The sequence below is a fragment of the Olea europaea genome, unplaced genomic scaffold, assembly GCF_002742605.1.
Source record: "Olea europaea var. sylvestris unplaced genomic scaffold, O_europaea_v1 scaffold1534, whole genome shotgun sequence".
In the NCBI taxonomy this organism is placed as follows: domain Eukaryota; kingdom Viridiplantae; phylum Streptophyta; class Magnoliopsida; order Lamiales; family Oleaceae; genus Olea; species Olea europaea.
In genome coordinates, this window is record NW_019232931.1 from 109,231 (window position 1) to 129,654 (window position 20,424).

At 36.6% G+C, this 20,424-nt stretch overlaps 1 protein-coding gene across 5 annotated transcripts; it reads right to left on the reverse strand.

Moving 5' to 3' along the window:
* Positions 1 to 24: 24 nt before the first annotated feature.
* Positions 25 to 19,560, reverse strand: LOC111376623 (AT-rich interactive domain-containing protein 5-like). 5 transcript variants are annotated; one of them, XM_022999589.1, is made up of 14 exons: positions 19,286 to 19,560; positions 18,273 to 18,973; positions 18,008 to 18,138; positions 17,895 to 17,934; positions 8,433 to 8,485; positions 8,170 to 8,215; positions 7,559 to 7,645; positions 5,262 to 5,390; positions 5,109 to 5,160; positions 4,823 to 4,895; positions 1,617 to 1,683; positions 1,458 to 1,508; positions 1,003 to 1,095; positions 25 to 376 (listed from the first exon to the last, which is right to left on the reverse strand). In XM_022999589.1, the coding sequence occupies exons 2-14, from the start codon at positions 18,963 to 18,965 to the stop codon at positions 272 to 274; spliced, it is 1,620 nt and encodes a 539-aa protein (XP_022855357.1). In that variant the 5' UTR covers positions 18,966 to 18,973; positions 19,286 to 19,560; the 3' UTR covers positions 25 to 271. The 5 variants fall into 5 exon arrangements, with proteins under 5 accessions (XP_022855357.1, XP_022855360.1, XP_022855358.1 ...); XM_022999592.1 differs by having other exon boundaries at positions 5,262 to 5,378; positions 19,286 to 19,555; XM_022999590.1 differs by lacking the exons at positions 17,895 to 17,934; positions 18,008 to 18,138; positions 18,273 to 18,973; positions 19,286 to 19,560 and adding exons at positions 9,661 to 9,700; positions 9,774 to 9,904; positions 10,039 to 10,739; positions 11,052 to 11,253 and having other exon boundaries at positions 5,115 to 5,160.
* Between the last annotated feature and the right edge of the window lie 864 nt (positions 19,561 to 20,424).

The following is a 20,424-nucleotide window of genomic DNA, read 5'->3' on the forward strand; positions in this document are numbered from 1 at the left end:
AATCATATTTAGTGTCCACAAGAATTCAAAAGAAGAGAACGTTTAATGTGGATGGAGAGTCAAAACAACAATCCATTTGTCTTCCAGGGAAATGATCCATAAAACCTCTATAAGCTAATCTGCTAATGCAATGCAATCAGATAACTTTACGGTCAAAGCTAGCTATATTTAAAAATCAGAAACCTCAAGACAAATCAGCAACTTGAGCTGCTGAAAGAGTAGATTGCTGCAAAAAGAAACTATTCTGCAAAATGTTAATGAACTATGATGTTTATGTTGTTGACTGCTCAAAAGGAACACGAACAAATAGACGTCCATGCAGGCTAACGACAGCAGTAGTGTGAACTGGATCAATTCTTGCAGGTAAGCTCACCACCTGAAAACCACACTACCTGTTAATTCTGAGCCAGTACTCTAAAATATCCACGGTGATATGCAATTGACATGCCTTCAAATTGTCAACAGGAAATACTGGTCTATCCAGAAGACTAGATTTCACTACATGTGGCACTCAACAGAACAAGAGGTTAAATGGCAGAAACATTTCAGAAACAGGAGGGAAAAAATAATAATAAGTATAATAGTAAAAGGGAGAAGATTCCGAGATCTACATCTATGAATTGAAAGGTCTGAATGATCAACTCTGCAATCAGTTGTTAAAATCAATAGATCTTCAAATTGGTCATTTGAAAAAATGGAAACCCTTCTTATTGGATGATCATGATACTTCCCGAAAATCGAAATTCTTGATCAATGGAGGAACATAATATTGTAGTCCTCATCAGATTTAAAAAACTCCAAACTGGGCTTAAAATTTCTCTCTTTAATTTGCTAAGGAGAAAGAAAAACACACGTCATTACAGGTTTAGTACACATTGAATATGAAAGCTGCTCATTGTAATTAGCTTCACAATTAATATAGCACGCCTCACTGGAATGTTGACTGTACATAGTAAGCTTCACAAAAGTCTGTGTCAAAATTCCGAGTAATATAACTCGTACCTTTCTGAATGGGGTAACACCCCAGGGATTGTCAGGTTCTTCAGGATGACCTGTTATGACTAATCGCCCAGCAGGATCTGATTGAACTCGCACCTAAGCCCATCAATAAGGGCATCAATATCGACTCATTGGATTAGTTCACTATCTCACTTTGAGTGCGCACACACCCACACAAAAACCTATTAAATTCCTAATAGAAATAAGAAAACAAAAGCAAACCTATTCCACCAGAAGAAGATTCATTATTAGTGGTTCAAATTTCATAAGCAATCAGAACCAGAGAATACAAACAGTGATCGCAAAACAGATGCATATACATTAATGGCAATATATTAGCTAAAAAGTTGAAGGAACAATCAACAAAAACCAAAATGAGGCATATCCCACAAACTGAAATGAAGAACACATTATAAGTTCTCACTCAGTACAACAAACCAATAACTGAAAATACACACCTCTTCACGCAGAAGCCCAGGCACCAGGGCATAAACCTCAAAAGAATCATTCTGTACATAAAGTAACAGTCACTGTCAAAATCTGCTTTGAGTATCCCTTTTTTGTTGAGAGGAAGAGAGACATAAATAATGAAGCTAGACCTATCATAAAAAACTTACAGTTTCACATATGTTGATTTTCACCCAATCAGCTGGGGGGCCGACATCAACAACTGTTGTGACCAGTCTGGCAGACAGATTAAAGACATGTTGAGTTAGAAAAGCGCCGATAGTTATAGTAAATAAAAAGAAGGGGCACAATAATGATTAAAGGATTAACTATATATCTCAGACAAGAAAAAGAAAGGGCAGGGGGAAGGCACATATTTAGAATATTATTTCCCAACACTTCTGGTCTGCAGTAAGCATGCGAGTCAATTAGCCCTTTGACCACAGAGCGAAACAGTGTTCCATCCTTTTTGGCATCCACAGGAAGTAAGAACGATAAAATTATCACTGCACTGTGGGGGATAAAATCGCCCTTCTTGCCCCCAGCACCGTTACATTAAGGCTAGCACAACAAAGGCTGGAACTCTTCCTGCCAAAAACAAGGGACCTACTTCTTATCATTTTACTCCTAGCAACAATAAATTGGTAACTCTTGCAAATGCCAGCTCTTGGTCAATTTGTGACTTTGTGCCTGCTAATTTTGCACAAAAGCTAATTTAAAGCTTTCCAGAATTCATCTGCAAAGCATCATCGAGGCTGAAGCATGCATTATATGCTCTAATTGCCTTGCATACAAACAATCCATTATCATAAAGAAGCTTTATAGTATCCAGTTGCATGATGAGTTTAACGGTCTCACCAAAGGTATTGGTACCCAAATGTTGAACCCAAGTGAAAAGAGGAGAAACCTGATATCCAGTTTTCAGCATGTACACTTCACAACCAGTGTTTCATTGGTAAAGGGAAAATCAACATAATAATGATTTACGGGACTAGAGTTCATTCATGCCTAGAATTTTCATTCTTACCTACAAACAAAATATCCATTCAAGCAAACATGCATCAAGTGTTCAATTCTCAAACCTTAGTCCATAAAAGATCCCTTTCTCATCTCATGAAGAACTTGCCCACCCACTTTCACAAGAATCCCATGGGCATTATTTTGATCAATCCTTAAATACCTCTCATGCCATCTTAACCATGACCTGCTGTAGCATTTCATTTTCACATCATGCTTCAAATACAAACTTCCACTCACATGCTGACTCCGATAATCACCAAGGAGGAATGGTAAAAACAGACTTTCTACCCAAAAATTCTCCGCTTCCTAGCTCGACAATTCACCATCTCCACCCGTTTTCTAAAGCAGCGAATGAACTCTAGACCTTCCAAACCACCAGCTACTTTAATACACAAATTCGTAGGGCAATCACTAGTACTTGACTCCTCCTAATCCGAAGGATGTGGCTGATGCATGTGTAACAGAACAGACCCAAAACTCAATTCAACTCTCAACATAGACCTCAATCTACCTTCTTGTCTGGCTGATTTCTCCAAAATTGTCCATATCCCAGAAGCCTCTTGGCTGATACTGATCACGTCTCCTACACCAAGTACCCATGCATACCAAAATCAGATTTCTTAAAAGTTCAAGAAAACATCAGTTCCACTTAATGGCCTTGTGCTCCAATTGTCTTGATCTCTTCCCACTTAATGCCCACGAAATACTGTGTCACGGTGTCACCTATAAAGCCAACAAAAGATGAACTTCTAGAGAGTAAACACCAGGAATGCAAGAGGCAACCCAGAAAGCATATATCCTTACAGGCAGAGACTGTGAGGTCAGCTACAAGATGTAACAGTGTTGAAGTACCACCATTGAGTTTTGGATCCGTTTCCCAACTCAACTCATAAATCACGAGAGCTTTCACAATGCAGGTCATGCATGCATTTCCTGAACCTTTAATTTAAACTAGCCACTCCCAAATTCTCAGCCAGAATATACCCGCTAAAGAATTGATGAACTTGCCCTCCTCAATTAGGACTCCAACTAGCATTCTTCTGCTTAAAGTTTGCACAGCCTTACTCTTCAATGTTTTTGAAAAAACTCTTTCAAACCAGGATGTTCTTTCACAATCTATGAATTGCTAGTCCTATCAACTGACTAGAAAATGTGTAAAACCAAAGAAGATCTCAACTTGGGTACTAAAATAAGTTAGAATACTATGGTATGACCCAGCAAATCCAGTGTTTACATGTGAATACAAGAAACCAGCAACACTATGGAAAGTATCGAGTTAATCGACATGAAAAGTCACAATGAAGGCACACAAGATTTAGGCGGTTCAGCGAAAACATGCCTACATTGACAAGGAGAACTACATTCTGTACAGGATGAGATATACAAAGGGCTTAATTCCCAAAACCTAGATAAATGCCCTAACCTCTATCTCACTGACGAACTTTAAACCCCATTTGTGTCCCAATCATCTCTTGGGTATACCTCTAACCAACCTAGAATTTCTCCAAGGTCATCTAAACCAAGCCCATTGCCCATTGGTACACTAACTGCATCTCAATGCCCAACCTAATATGCACAGTGCACACCCTTAAAAATCAAAACTCACCAATTTACCAGTGAACACCCTCTTGCACAACGTCCATAGCAAGACGCTCCAAAAATTACTGTAACATTACAAAGACTTGTACTCACACTCAACGATTCCTACAAGTCCAAGGCTTGATAAAATGAAAATCCTTGGAGGAGGTGTGTAAAAAGCCAAAGTTTCTACCTAAAACAGAAGTATTGCTCCAATGAATTCATTAAATTTGACCTGATTTGGTTACATCTTAGCAACCAAAGGAAATAAAAAAGCATCCCGTCGTATCGAGACTAGAAAGTTCAATTGCCATGTCAGCTCAGAACGTGATTAACCACACTCAAAACCAACTAGCTAAAAAACCATAAGATTGGTTTGTTCGCAGTGCTACAGCCATCTTTGTTATAAGTACAAGTTTATATAATGCAGTGAACAAGCACAAAATCCCAACCATCTACCAGGCAAGTAATTGCAGGCATGATGGTAAAAGTACAAGACTAGAAAATGTATGATACACAATTCCAATCTGGTAAAAGAGGAAGAGTTTAATGGCACACGAAACAATGATGGTTTCATTATCTAAAGTTCATCTACAAGATTTGGAAGTCGAGTACGCCCTGTTAAAAGTGGAGGTGGAGGAGATGAATCCACCTCTACAATGATGGGGTCATCTTCACTGCTCCATCTTAAACTGAGCTTCTCATTAGATAGATCAAATTAATTCCAACAAGCAAGCCAAGAATAAGATCAATTAATCAAGATATAGCACGACTTAACTGCTTATATGTTTCAGTTCGTGCCGCTTTCACCGGGAGCTCCATTTCATTCAGTCTCTTCTGTTTCAGTGGGCCTAAATCCACATACCAGATTTTGAGCCCTTTGTTTATTTTCTCATTTACCAAGACAATGAAAGAAACTGATAACGGGTAACTGATAGGCCATAAACAAAAATCTTATTTTCTGAATGAAACAACTTGTATCTTACTGTATTCTGTCATTGCAAACAATTTCTACGGAAGAGGAGCTTGTAAATTAAAAAAAATTTAAACTAAAGCAAGGTTACCAATGCCTTTGAGTGTTTTCTCATGCTTTGCCGTAGTGCTCAGATTCTTGTCCTATCAAAATATAATTTACAAAAGAACTATGTAAATCATAAATGAAACACTCATTGTGTTGACATAGATAGAAATCCCAAGAAGAGGATAAAGATATAGACCTTTAGAATTGGTTCATCAACCTCATCAGAACCAAAAAGACGTTGGGCGTGCCATCCCTGCATAGCACGAGCAGCAGCATCTCTCCGAGCCCTGCCTGATCCTTGATAGCCATTACCCTGTTCAATTAGCTTTAGGATATTCAAATGATATATTATAGAGAGTTAAATCTTGAAACACTTGCATGCTAGAACATGTCAACGCATACATAAAAATACACAGATATATCGATGCATGTTATAGACAAGCTTGCAGAGCACATTGCATGTGCAAAATCATGAGAACCCTGAAACAATTACCATATAAAGCATAATTTCCTCTAGAAGAACAGCAATATAAGAAAATATAAAATAAAAATAAAACTAATATTTTTTAAGTAAAATGAGAAAATAAGAGGTGAAAGTTTTGCCAGCGAAAGTTTATAAACTACAATCAGATGGATATTTGATATCATCAAAGTGAAACCCACATGCACAAAAAAACTAACATCCATCCACCAAAAATGAACGAGTTAAGGGTTGATAGGTTTGTGATAGTTCTAGATGCAATGGTACCACAGCTTCACTTTATTCAGTTTTTGGCTTGCGTTTTTACACTGTTTTATTGCATAAAATTGAAACCATCATATCTTGCTCTTCGTATATATTCTCCATTGCTATGCAGAAGAAATGAGAGCCACTAAAGGTGACGCATCATTTCTTTCTTCCCAAAGGATGTCTTTAAGAGTTAAATTTTGACTCAATAGCGAAGCCATGTGCAAAGATATTCTTTTACCCAAGTTTCTTGTGTTGCTACTTTAATAGGTTTTGATTCTTTACCCAGAATAGAATCAGAAAAAATTGCTTTTCTTTGCGAAAGTTATTTGTGAAATAAAAAATGTGGACATCAAAGCCCATCTACAAATGTTTTATCAAATATTGGCGAAAGTTATTTGTGAAATAAAAAATGCGGACGTCAAAGCCCATCTATGAATGTTTTATCAAGTATTGACGGGAAAAATACTTAACTACCATACTTTCATCCACTTTCAAATTTAACAAACTTGATGAAATCTTTCAAAAATCAGAAGGTCACATTTTGTGACCTTCGATAAAGTGTTGCAACCTATATTTAATCAAATAGGTCAAGGTCAAATTAAACACACAACTTATGGTGAAGGTCACATACTAGTCATAAAATCACACATTGTCATAGTCACATACCACATAATTTATGAGTTGTAAATCTAGTATAAAATCACACAATTAACGGATCATTAATTATTTATTAGTCACAAATTACAATTAACTAGTTATAATCACTCTTCATCACACCCTACCTCATCCTACCTGACTCCATCGCCAGCACCACCTTCATCTTCACCTTCAATCCACCATCGCCGATTCAAATCTGAGTGAAATAATCAGCAATGACACGCTTTTCATCTCATCCCATACCACTCCACCGTCCCCGCCACAACCTCAAAGCCACAACCATCACCACCTTTACCTCCTCCAATTCAAATCTATCGCTCACCCCACCCTATCATTTGATGACTAGATGAAAAATTGGGCCGATTTGCACTTCAAAATCGGAGAGAGGATTGGGAAAGTGAAAGATGACTAAGAGAGAGAAGGCTCCATTAGCAATCCATGAGTACCTGATGAATTCCAGCAGCCAATCAATAGCGGGTTCGGATCCTGTTCCAGGGCAATTGAGGGATGAGAGGCACTGTCTTCAATTTAATTAAGTGGAGAGATATGTGGGCAGTGATATCTAGTGGCATTGGAGTAGGGGAAGAAGCAGAAGCATCCTTCTACATGGTGTTGGAGGAGAAACTGAAATTTGGAGAGAGGAGAGGGAGGTTTTAGTGACTTTAAGTGAGGAGAGCTGGTTGTGAAGGTCTTGATGGCAGGAGAAGACCTCGTGGCAGAGCAGGTTGGCATTTCCAATGGCAGTGGTAGGAGGGATAGTGGCTGTAGACAGCGGGTGAACATGGAGTCATTGGAGTGTGGATATGAGAGTTGAGGAAGAAATGGGTTAAATGATAGGTGGGGTGGTGTGACATAAGATAGGGTGTAATATACACCTGAGTTTTGAAAGAATGATTTAAATTCTGAATTTTGAAATGGGAAGTTAGAAAATAGGGATAGGTGCAATTCCCACAATATTGAAAAACCATTTTTTAAATACTTAAAAGCCTGTATCCCTACTTTAAATAATTTATAACAGGAAAATAAATACCAATAACAATCAAATAGTGATCACTAAATTAAGTTAGCAAGGAGTACATACTAAGAAAAATTAAATACAAACTCACCTCATTGTCAAAAACTTCAGGAAGAGAAACAACTGGAAGTTGAAGCTCACCACTTTGTGTCTTATGCCTTTCAAATTCCAAAAGTGTCTGACACATATATACATAAAAGAGAAAGAGATGATCAATAATAGAATCCAATAAAAAAAATGAGATTAAAGGATAATAGGTATAAATAAAAAAGATGATCCATGTACTACATGGAGTAATCAATAAGAAAGCCCTCTTCTTTTACAATACCCAAATCTCATTTTTCATATAACTCTTCAGAGAAAGGATGAGACATTCATTTAAGCTAGATTTTCAAGCTAAACACATAGAATGACAGAAAATAACTATAACATAAAATTTCTACCTGAAACAAAAGAAATAAGAACAAACAAAATCTAGGAGAATGAAATCTGCACTAGAGATCACTATGTATACACACAAAGAAGGATTGCTCCTTTCACTATTTTAGTAATAATAATAAGTTCACAGTTTAACCAAGTTTTGGATAGCCTAAAGACATATCAGGCTCATGCAGTAGAATTTATGCCAATTGCTGGCTATGGGTAAAAATCATGTGGACGTTACAACAAGCATATAATGGGAAGTGAAATTGGGAGGGTTGCCTTCTCATAGAAAATGCGGAATGTCCAAGAAACAGTTGTGCAAGTCCTGCAAGAGAAAGAACGAGGGGGGTTAAGTAAGCCAAATAAAGCCAGAATCACAAAATTTGAAGTACGCTAAAGATTTTCTTCAAGTTTCATGAACACGATTATTCAGCATTGCTCGATAGAAATTATCCCAACAGTTGTAATCGCATGTATATTACTGGCAGCTAACCCAAATAGTTCAAATGATTACAAATCAAAAAATAACAGAAGAACCATACTTTGGAGGATGAAATGACTCTCCCACTTGCCGCCACAACTTGGATCCAGTTACCTATATCAGCAATTCCTCAAATTATTAACATTGAAAAAAACATTTATAATACTGTCATCTGATTTACCATTTTAAATTCTAATTTTGATGCCAACTAAGAACTAGTGCTAGGACTCAAATGCCAGGGTACTAGATAACTTGGTTTAAATTGTCTTTATCATATGGAACCGTGTGAAGTAAGTCAAAGTTAAAAGATACACGTGACATCTAACATATACCATTGCCAATATGTACACTAAAAACTGATTAGCAATATGTCCTCATGCAGCTAGCGACGTTTTCAGCTCAACAGGATTTCTTGACAACTAAATGTCATTGTCCGTGTGCATTTGCAATTTCAACAGAATTTCTATAAATTTTTCTCTTATCTCAAAGGCCAATTGGCAAATAATGAATTCATTGTATAACACTTGAGTTGTTTGCAGAAGATTACTCAGTTCATACTGCAGGTGTTGGATGAATATAGGAGCAAAAACAACACAATCTTAATAAAGAAGTTTTTCAAACGATCCCATGTGTGTCATTGAAGACCAAAGAAACATCTGCAACAGGATGAGTCTCATTGTTGTCCCTCTGATGCTTAGATTCTCCTGCTAATTATTTCTCTACAGCTTTCATGTATGATAATAACACATGGACATGGTATCATAACATTTTCACATGCTTTTCGATGTAAAATGAAAAGGGAAAAAGGAAAACAATGTATGCCATATTACATGCTAGACATAAAACTTTACACTCCATTGTGCAAACAAAAATTAAATGATAAAAGCACATAAGAAAATTGTTTAAGCAATAAGTTTTGTTCTTTATAATAGCGTGTAAAAAAGATAATGAAAGCCTGGGATATAAAAAAGGGAAGGATTTGAAAGTAGCATACAGTTTTTTAGGACTTTATACAACTTGTTACATTTTCTTATTTGGAAGTTAACCTGCATACATCCAACTTTTATTAATCTTAAATACTTTCTAAGTCTCATGAGATACGAGTTTTATATCATCATGCAACTTGCTTATGAAATAAAAAAAACATTGTCCTTATATCTATCTAAAATTTTTACAAATAACCTTACTTCTATATGCGTCAGCATCAAATCTTTTATGCAATGCCCAGAATTAAAAATGGCAGCATATAATAAAGAAATTTAAGAAATAAAATAGAGGGCACTGCATACCCGATCATAACCACCCAATTGAATCACGGCTCTCCATAACCTAGCAACCCACAAAGTTAAGAAATTAGTCTTTACCCAAGCATGCCTCATAACAAAATCAAATCCAAACTCACTTCAGGCAATTTAGTGGGTGCCCGTAAAATTTGGGTGGTTTAAAATCCATCCCCTTCTCCCTGTGGAAATTTTCCAGTGCCTTCATGAACATTTTTTGATCTTCAGGCGTTCCATCATCACCTTCAGCCATCTAAAACTCAAAATAATAAAATAAATAAAAAATAGATGAACAATTTGAAACAGTAATAGCCACTTCACGTCTACCCTTGAATTATAATTGAACTGTGTAACTTTTCTCACTTCTGTTATAAATAACAAAAGTACCTTTGCTTGACTAAAAATGGTCTTAAACATTTCCCGCCCATGGTCTACAGCCTTTGAAGGTAAACATTTAACAAGGGAGTTGGGCGTGTCATCTACCAAATTGACCTCATTTTGAGAAGCCTCATTGGCAGATAGTTCCGTTGGAAGTTGGTTTACTTTGATAGATGTTTCCTCCGTGGCAGCATTTTCTCTTGGTTTTTCTTCCACTCCAACATTTTCAACAGGATTTCCATCCCTTCTGCTATTCTCATTGGAGATTTTCTCCTTTGCAACATCTCCATTAACTTTGTCTTCCTCAATCATGTTTTCAACCGGACTGGCAACCTCTATGCCGTTCACCATTGAGTTTTTTTCTTCTTCCACTCCACTACCAAAAATATTATGTTCACTCTCACTCTCGATTGGGTCCACAGCCTCACTCTTACCCTTGATTGGGTCCTTGGTCTCGCTGCTTATGTTGATTTGATGTTCAGCCTCATTCTTATCATCTTTTGCCTCGCCTTCAGTAAACTTTAGGTCCTCTGACACGTTTGCACCAGCATTTACATCATCCATGACAGCTTTAGTAAGAAATTCTCCTTCTCTGCAATCAACTTTTGCATCAGGAAGTTTATTCTCCGTCTCGAGTTCATTATTCACTGTAACTTGGATACGCTGTTTGACTTCGTCCATCTCTACATCACTTTTATCCATTCTGAGATCTAGTAATTTATTATAGCACATTCATTAAACATTACAATACAATTAATAAATAACACAGAATCAAAACCACCATGCATGTACACAAAAAAATCTGAAACGATTTTTTAAAAAGGAATTAACCATGAATTCGATCATCCAAAAAAAACCACGCTCTTCAAGAAATTTTCCATTATGCATGGGAGTGTCAAAATTCAAAAATTAAAAGAATTAAAAAAATTATGTTGATCCATTTTTTCCTCTCTCAGGTTGCATCAGGACGGAAATTCAAATAAAAACAAAAAAATCACGTGGAGATGCGCCAAACGACTTACTCGGAAAAGACACGCAGCAGCGGCGGCCAGAGCTTCGGACTTTGAACGGTGGAGCTTTACCTCAGTAATGGCGGATCCAAAGGTTTCTTTAATTTTCAAGGAGGAAAATTGTGAACAACAGAGTGTGGGAAGACAAATGTAAATGCCTGAGTGAGTGTGTGTGTGTGTGTGTGTGTGTGTGTGAGAGAGAGAGAGAGGGGGTGGGGAGCTGGGGCGCTGTGAGTGGGTGTGCTCTGCTAAAGCGGTTTCATAGTTTAAACGAAACGAATTTGGCTCGGCTATGGAACGCCTGGATTGGACTGACGCGTGTTAAATGTCAGATTTATCCCTATGATTTTTGATCCTGAGTTTGTAAAAGGTGGTTGAAGTATTTTGAATAATTGAATTTGATGCGGACAATTTATGTACGACCCAATTACCCACAATCTTGGGCTCGAAATGATGATAATTTTGAGCACTCTAGAACATTCTCGAAGTCATATGATTGAGTTTAGTGCTCGAGCTTGAAGTTCTTGAATATCTCACTGAGAGAGAGAGAGAGGGGGTGGGGAGCTGGGGCGCTGGTGAGTGGGTGTGCTCTGCTAAAGCGGTTTCATAGTTTAAACGAAACGAATTTGGCTCGGCTATGGAACGCCTGGATTGGACTGACGCGTGTTAAATGTCAGATTTATCCCTATGATTTTTGATCCTGAGTTTGTAAAAGGTGGTTGAAGTATTTTGAATAATTGAATTTGATGCGGACAATTTATGTACGACCCAATTACCCACAATCTTGGGCTCGAAATGATGATAATTTTGAGCACTCTAGAACATTCTCGAAGTCATATGATTGAGTTTAGTGCTCGAGCTTGAAGTTCTTGAATATCTCACGTCACTCGTTATCTTTTTCCATCTCTCAAATTTCCTAACCTAGAAAGATTCAACTACCACAATTTTAGTGTTATCCAACTACAATAATTTTACAGTTTAAACGAAATTATAATGTCCAACTTTCATAGGTCTCTCACTTCCTTCTGAACTCTTAAATAGATAAGGCATCCAAATAACGCAATCCTACCAAGATTACGTTGTCCAAATTTATTCATTATTCAGGTACGCTTTACATTTAGTCCAATATATAGTCTTAAACACTTATTTTCCCATTTAGCTAACTTAAGCATTGAAGGGATGACGAAAATATACCTTGACGCCCTTATTTAAGGATTTTGAAGCCTCGTTCATGCTCAAACTTTGTCATCAAACTAGGGTATCCATGGCTCGAGCTTTGTCATCGAGCTCGGGTTTAGTGCTCAAGCTTGAGGTCCTTGGACATCTTGCGTCCCTCATTTTTTTTTTTTTTTTGTTTTTTAAGTTTTCTAATGTAGAAAGACTCAACTACAATAATTCTACAGCTTACAATAATATCTAGCATTCCTTCAAGACTCTTAAACAGATAAGGCATCCAAGTAACCCAATTCTATCAAGATTGCAGTGTCCAAATCTATAAATACAAGTCCCCAATTCATTATTTATTCAGTTCAATTCATAGCCTCAAGCACATATTTTTCCCATTTCACTAACTTAAGTATCGGAAGGACGACGAGAGTATACCTGTACGCCTTTGTTTAAGAATCTAGAAATCTCATTCGTGCTTAAACTTTGTCATCAAACTTGGGTATCCACAGCTCAAGCTTTGTCATCGAGCTCGAGTTACAAAAGTTCTGTTCGTGCTCAAACTTTATCATCGGGCTTGGGTTACAAAAGTTTTGTTTATACTTAAACTCTGTATCCATAGCTCAAACTTTGTCATCGAGCTTTGATTACTAAAGTTATGTTTGTACTCAAGCTTATTATAGGGCTTAAGTTACGAAAGTTCTATTCGTGCTCATTCTTTATCATCAAGCTTGGGGATTCAATGTTTGGTATCATCATTGATGTTGTCTGTTGGAAGCAAGCCATGGTTAATATACTTTCAAGACCTCTTCCAGCACTTGAACCTACAGTTGTTGCCCCAGGGACATTTGAAGAGCTTCGCTAGCAAGTTGCTATTTTGACTCAACTGTTGGGCTAATAGAACCTGTCTCTAGTGTTGACAACCAAGGTCAATGACATAATCGGAGCTCGACCTTGATCTTCTCGTCTCGTTTTTTAATAATGGCAGTGCGGAGTCTTTGGGTGTACTTTAGATTTTCCTTTGACGTCGACCCTATGGTCAATCACCTTGACCCCCATGGAACTTACTAGAATCATCTAAGATTGAATAACTACTGGCCTACGTCAAAGAACCCATGACTCAATAGCTTTTATGCTGAACATTCCTTTCACTCCCAAGATTCTATCATATCCGGTGTTGGATAGGTTCTATCCTTGAATAAAAGAGTATATTGGAACCACTAATATTATCAATCAAATTAATGTATAAACCAAAATCATGTATCTACAGGTCTCCCTAGATCTAGTAATGTGCAAGGCTTTTCTATCCATACATTATCAGATTTAACAAACAAGTTCTCTGCCTCTTCGCTAGTAGCAAGCACATCAAGAAGACAACGACCACCCTCATATAGCTCCACTAGGGACAAAAGAAGCCTTATTGATTTCATGGCACAATTAAACACAGAAAGGCCTCAGTTCCCAACCTACATATCACAGCTACTATCTTCGCTCTCGTACATGCCATAAAATATGAATCATTTAAAATGTCTTTGTCAAAACCCTACTAAAGTTCGTAATTGATTCCCTCACGAAGGGTGAGAATTATATCTATATGAAAGAGAACATTATCCAAAAAAATGGGGCTTGACCACTAAGAAGCGAACACAAGAGGCAGCATGAGCTCAATGTATGATATGATAGTGCTCGAGTAGATAGTAGTCAAACCTTGTACCTCGAGCTCCAACGTCCAGAGGTAGATCAAGGACCTCAAGGAACTCAAATGGCCTCAAAGTACAAGATCTCTCTAAGATGTCAAAGATAAAAGTAAGTTTTGTGAATTCCATTGAGATCATGGACAGACACTTGTACAACTTATCGAGCGAAAATAAGTCCTTGATAAAAATGGGTTTCCTCAGGGCTTATGTCAATTAAGAAAAATGTTCGAGGAATGACAACTCTCAAGAAAGAGCACCTAAGGATAACAATTATGATCAACCCGAGCTTAACATTCAAGGAAAACTCGTCCCAGTAGAAAAGCTCCTGGCGGTCATCTTCGAGGTTAATAAAATTGTAACAGTAGGCAGTTTACCTCGACCTTATTTAATAGTTGTTTAAATTATTTCTTTTATGTTATGTTCATGGGCTTACACGCCTTACTTTTTTTTATTCAATTGTTCGATCCTATGTGGCCATATTTACTTTTAACATTAGTTAGGGCAAAATTTACCCTATATGATCCTACAATGAATCGTTCATTTCGCTTTCATGACGTTGATAAAAAATCAAACATCGTCTCATGCAAATATCACAAGTCTTGCTTGTAAAGTCCCAAAAACTTTCACATACCAGAATTTATATACTATATTTTAAATTTTGAAACTTGGGGATTAAAATGATAAGTATATTATATTCAATTTTATTTTGGTCAAATAATTAAATATTGATAGAGTAATGATAAATATATCAATATTGGGCTCATTGGATAGCTCGCAATTAATTATGTATACTAGTCTCGAAAAAAAGTCGATTGTGATAAGTCAGCACCAAGAAATTGCTGTTCGAAGAAGTTGATAAAAACTTGTTTTCAAATTCAATTAAAACTTGGAATCAAAATGGTGCTACTGACACGTGTATGGAATTATCTTGTTTTTGAATTATGTGCACGTGTAGAAATGGTTGAAAAAAAGGGAGAAAAGGGTAGGTTTTAATATTAATTTGCCTTAATTTTGGACCTTGAACATGGTGTCAACTAGTTATATTTTAATATTATTTAATTGTCATGATTTTAGGAATTGACAATGAGACTACTACATGATGATTAGAAATATATGTTGATTGTATGGAATTGAGACATTTTACGGGAAAACAAGTGGAAGTGATTTTTGATTGAATAGATTTTTGGAATTGAGATGTTTTTATGGGGGTGAAACACGCTTTCACACACGGCTTTTTGACAAATGTTAGGCCTCCAATATTCCATTTCAACCTTAAATACCATACAAGATTCTTATTATTTACCTTAGGAAAAAATTTAAGATACACGTACGATAATAGCAGCAATACATAGAAAAATAAGTTTGGAACGTGATTTTGGATTTTGGCTTTCAAAAACTGTTTTGTCTCGCGAGATAGGATTACGAAGTACAAGTAGTTTATCCCGCTTAAATTATTTCTTCAAGTTGATAAATATTATGCTTATGATATGATATGAAATGGTTATTCGGTACCAAAGATACGAGATGATATGAGCTCTTACCTATTCTAAAGATATGATATGACAGTATGAAATTTTTATGCATGATTTAATAATTTTTATTTGGGATTGCACCATATTTTCGTGCCCTACTGAATATTTTCATGTACTCACCATTTTCTCTAATCCTCATTGATTATAACGGGTCATTGATTGGCGGGTAATACGGTATTGTTGTGGTACCAGGAATTATGGGACACACTAAAAATAATCCGGTGTAATAAGATATATTTTTTATTTAAGCAATTTCTTAGTTTTAAATCCATAAGAATTTTCAATTAGAAATTCTAAACATGTCTAATTGGGTTAAAAGTATAAAACTGTGCTATGATTTATTGGTGAATTTTTTTGTTTGTTTGTTTGTTAATGTATTTAGAATATATCATGTTCGGTAGGGATTTTAATTACAAAATTTGTGTCGTTACAATTTGGTAGCAATTTAAATTACAAAATTTGGGTCGTTACATTGCCTTTACAAACACTCAAAGTCATATCTTGTGCAAACACCTCAAGACATGCCTCGCTCAAGCACTCAAAGCCATTCTTTGCGCAAGCATCTCAAGCTCTGTCCCTTGCAAGCACATTAAGTCTTGCCTTATACAAGTACCTCAGGCCTTTCTCCATGTAAGCACTCAAACCTTGCCTCACGCAAACACTTCAAGCCTTGTCTTGCGCAAGTACTCCAAAGCCTTGCTCCATACAAGTACCTCAATCACTACTGTGCAAGCATGCCCCGCACAAGCACCTTGAGTCTAACCCCATGTAAGCACTCAAAGCCTTGTCCTGCATAAACACTTCAAGTTGTACCCTGTGTAAACAAATTCTTACTCTATGCAAGCATACCTTAACCATCCCGAACACAGTATTAAAGATACCTTTATCGAGTAGAATACTTGATTAAACAAAATATACAATTGCACAAGTCATTTTGCCAATCTCACATGACCCTCGACTACGAAGAACTTATGCATCGAGATTCATGATAAATGATTGCCTTGGGATTGGTAGTTTACTTAGCATTGAGGATTGTTAATTGTATAAAGTCAAGGTCGTTTCATTGTGTGCGTCAAAACAATCATTTAAATACATAAAAAAAACTACATGGTAGGGCTAAATATGTCATTTGTAAACTTAAAATTTTTTACATAGCCATTTTTATATTACAAAAAAAGGCTTGAAATACAACCTAAATTAGGGACTTGGGGGCTTGTTGGAACCCTTGAGGCCATCCTTAACATCATTTTCCATTTATGTATGCCACATGTCCTCATATGGCCTCTAGGTCATCAAACACATTACTCCTGCTCAGGTTGAACACTATATACATGAGAGGTCTTTGAGCACCTCGTACGTAGCTCAAACCCCAAGGCCCTTGGTTTTTACCTTGAACCAAAGCAACCTTTACATTAGCATTGAACAACCTTTTCCTCAAACTCGAACAACCTTTACCTCGACCTCAAGCAATCTATATTCACCCCAATCAATCTACATCTCATCAATAAACCTCGAGCATTCTAAGCAATGTCTTCGAGTCTCAAAATGGATGTATCGAGGCCACTGATGTATACATTTTGTGTACGATCTTACCACCATAACCCTACGCTAAAGAACATGATAATCTCAATTACTCTTTTTGGGCCAGAACTGTTGGGAAGTTATTTAATATGCCATTTGGGCCGACATATGTAATTAATTGTGTGTAATAGCTATCTTAAAGTTAAGCCTAAAATTAAAGTGATCTAATAAATAATTAAGTAATAGACTTTGTGCATCTAAATAAAGTGTGATCAAGTTATATGTGTAGAGACCAGATTTTTTAAGAATTGTATTTCATGATGTGCGAAAATAGTCCCTCTGATGCTTAGATTCTCCTGCTAATTATTTCTCTACAGCTTTCATGTATGATAATAACACATGGACATGGTATCATAACATTTTCACATGCTTTTCGATGTAAAATGAAAAGGGAAAAAGGAAAACAATGTATGCCATATTACATGCTAGACATAAAACTTTACACTCCATTGTGCAAACAAAAATTAAATGATAAAAGCACATAAGAAAATTGTTTAAGCAATAAGTTTTGTTCTTTATAATAGCGTGTAAAAAAGATAATGAAAGCCTGGGATATAAAAAAGGGAAGGATTTGAAAGTAGCATACAGTTTTTTAGGACTTTATACAACTTGTTACATTTTCTTATTTGGAAGTTAACCTGCATACATCCAACTTTTATTAATCTTAAATACTTTCTAAGTCTCATGAGATACGAGTTTTATATCATCATGCAACTTGCTTATGAAATAAAAAAAACATTGTCCTTATATCTATCTAAAATTTTTACAAATAACCTTACTTCTATATGCGTCAGCATCAAATCTTTTATGCAATGCCCAGAATTAAAAATGGCAGCATATAATAAAGAAATTTAAGAAATAAAATAGAGGGCACTGCATACCCGATCATAGCCACCCAATTGAATCACGGCTCTCCATAACCTAGCAACCCACAAAGTTAAGAAATTAGTCTTTACCCAAGCATGCCTCATAACAAAATCAAATCCAAACTCACTTCAGGCAATTTAGTGGGTGCCCGTAAAATTTGGGTGGTTTAAAATCCATCCCCTTCTCCCTGTGGAAATTTTCCAGTGCCTTCATGAACATTTTTTGATCTTCAGGCGTTCCATCATCACCTTCAGCCATCTAAAACTCAAAATAATAAAATAAATAAAAAATAGATGAACAATTTGAAACAGTAATAGCCACTTCACGTCTACCCTTGAATTATAATTGAACTGTGTAACTTTTCTCACTTCTGTTATAAATAACAAAAGTACCTTTGCTTGACTAAAAATGGTCTTAAACATTTCCCGCCCATGGTCTACAGCCTTTGAAGGTAAACATTTAACAAGGGAGTTGGGCGTGTCATCTACCAAATTGACCTCATTTTGAGAAGCCTCATTGGCAGATAGTTCCGTTGGAAGTTGGTTTACTTTGATAGATGTTTCCTCCGTGGCAGCATTTTCTCTTGGTTTTTCTTCCACTCCAACATTTTCAACAGGATTTCCATCCCTTCTGCTATTCTCATTGGAGATTTTCTCCTTTGCAACATCTCCATTAACTTTGTCTTCCTCAATCATGTTTTCAACCGGACTGGCAACCTCTATGCCGTTCACCATTGAGTTTTTTTCTTCTTCCACTCCACTACCAAAAATATTATGTTCACTCTCACTCTCGATTGGGTCCACAGCCTCACTCTTACCCTTGATTGGGTCCTTGGTCTCGCTGCTTATGTTGATTTGATGTTCAGCCTCATTCTTATCATCTTTTGCCTCGCCTTCAGTAAACTTTAGGTCCTCTGACACGTTTGCACCAGCATTTACATCATCCATGACAGCTTTAGTAAGAAATTCTCCTTCTCTGCAATCAACTTTTGCATCAGGAAGTTTATTCTCCGTCTCGAGTTCATTATTCACTGTAACTTGGATACGCTGTTTGACTTCGTCCATCTCTACATCACTTTTATCCATTCTGAGATCTAGTAATTTATTATAGCACATTCATTAAACATTACAATACAATTAATAAATAACACAGAATCAAAACCACCATGCATGTACACAAAAAAATCTGAAACGATTTTTTAAAAAGGAATTAACCATGAATTCGATCATCCAAAAAAAACCACGCTCTTCAAGAAATTTTCCATTATGCATGGGAGTGTCAAAATTCAAAAATTAAAAGAATTAAAAAAATTATGTTGATCCATTTTTTCCTCTCTCAGGTTGCATCAGGACGGAAATTCAAATAAAAACAAAAAAATCACGTGGAGATGCGCCAAACGACTTACTCGGAAAAGACACGCAGCAGCGGCGGCCAGAGCTTCGGACTTTGAACGGTGGAGCTTTACCTCAGTAATGGCGGATCCAAAGGTTTCTTTAATTTTCAAGGAGGAAAATTGTGAACAACAGAGTGTGGGAAGACAAATGTAAATGCCTGAGTGAGTGTGTGTGTGTGTGTGTGTGTGTGTGTGTGAGAGAGAGAGAGAGGGGGGGGGGAGCTGGGGCGCTGGTGAGTGGGTGTGCTCTGCTAAAGCGGTTTCATAGTTTAAACGAAACGAATTTGGCTCGGCTATGGAACGCCTGGATTGGACTGACGCGTGTTAAATGTCAGATTTATCCCTATGATTTTTGATCCTGAGTTTGTAAAAGGTGGTTGAAGTATTTTGAATAATTGAATTTGATGCGGACAATTTATGTACGACCCAATTACCCACAATCTTGGGCTCGAAATGATGATAATTTTGAGCACTCTAGAACATTCTCGAAGTCATATGATTGAGTTTAGTGCTCGAGCTTGAAGTTCTTGAATATCTCACGTCACTCGTTATCTTTTTCCATCTCTCAAATTTCCTAACCTAGAAAGATTCAACTACCACAATTTTAGTGTTATCCAACTACAATAATTTTACAGTTTAAACGAAATTATAATGTCCAACTTTCATAGGTCTCTCACTTCCTTCTGAACTCTTAAATAGATAAGGCATCCAAATAACGCAATCCTACCAAGATTACGTTGTCCAAATTTATTCATTATTCAGGTACGCTTTACATTTAGTCCAATATATAGTCTTAAACACTTATTTTCCCATTTAGCTAACTTAAGCATTGAAGGGATGACGAAAATATACCTTGACGCCCTTATTTAAGGATTTTGAAGCCTCGTTCATGCTCAAACTTTGTCATCAAACTAGGGTATCCATGGCTCGAGCTTTGTCATCGAGCTCGGGTTTAGTGCTCAAGCTTGAGGTCCTTGGACATCTTGCGTCCCTCATTTTTTTTTTTTTTTTGTTTCTTAAGTTTTCTAATGTAGAAAGACTCAACTACAATAATTCTACAGCTTACAATAATATCTAGCATTCCTTCAAGACTCTTAAACAGATAAGGCATCCAAGTAACCCAATTCTATCAAGATTGCAGTGTCCAAATC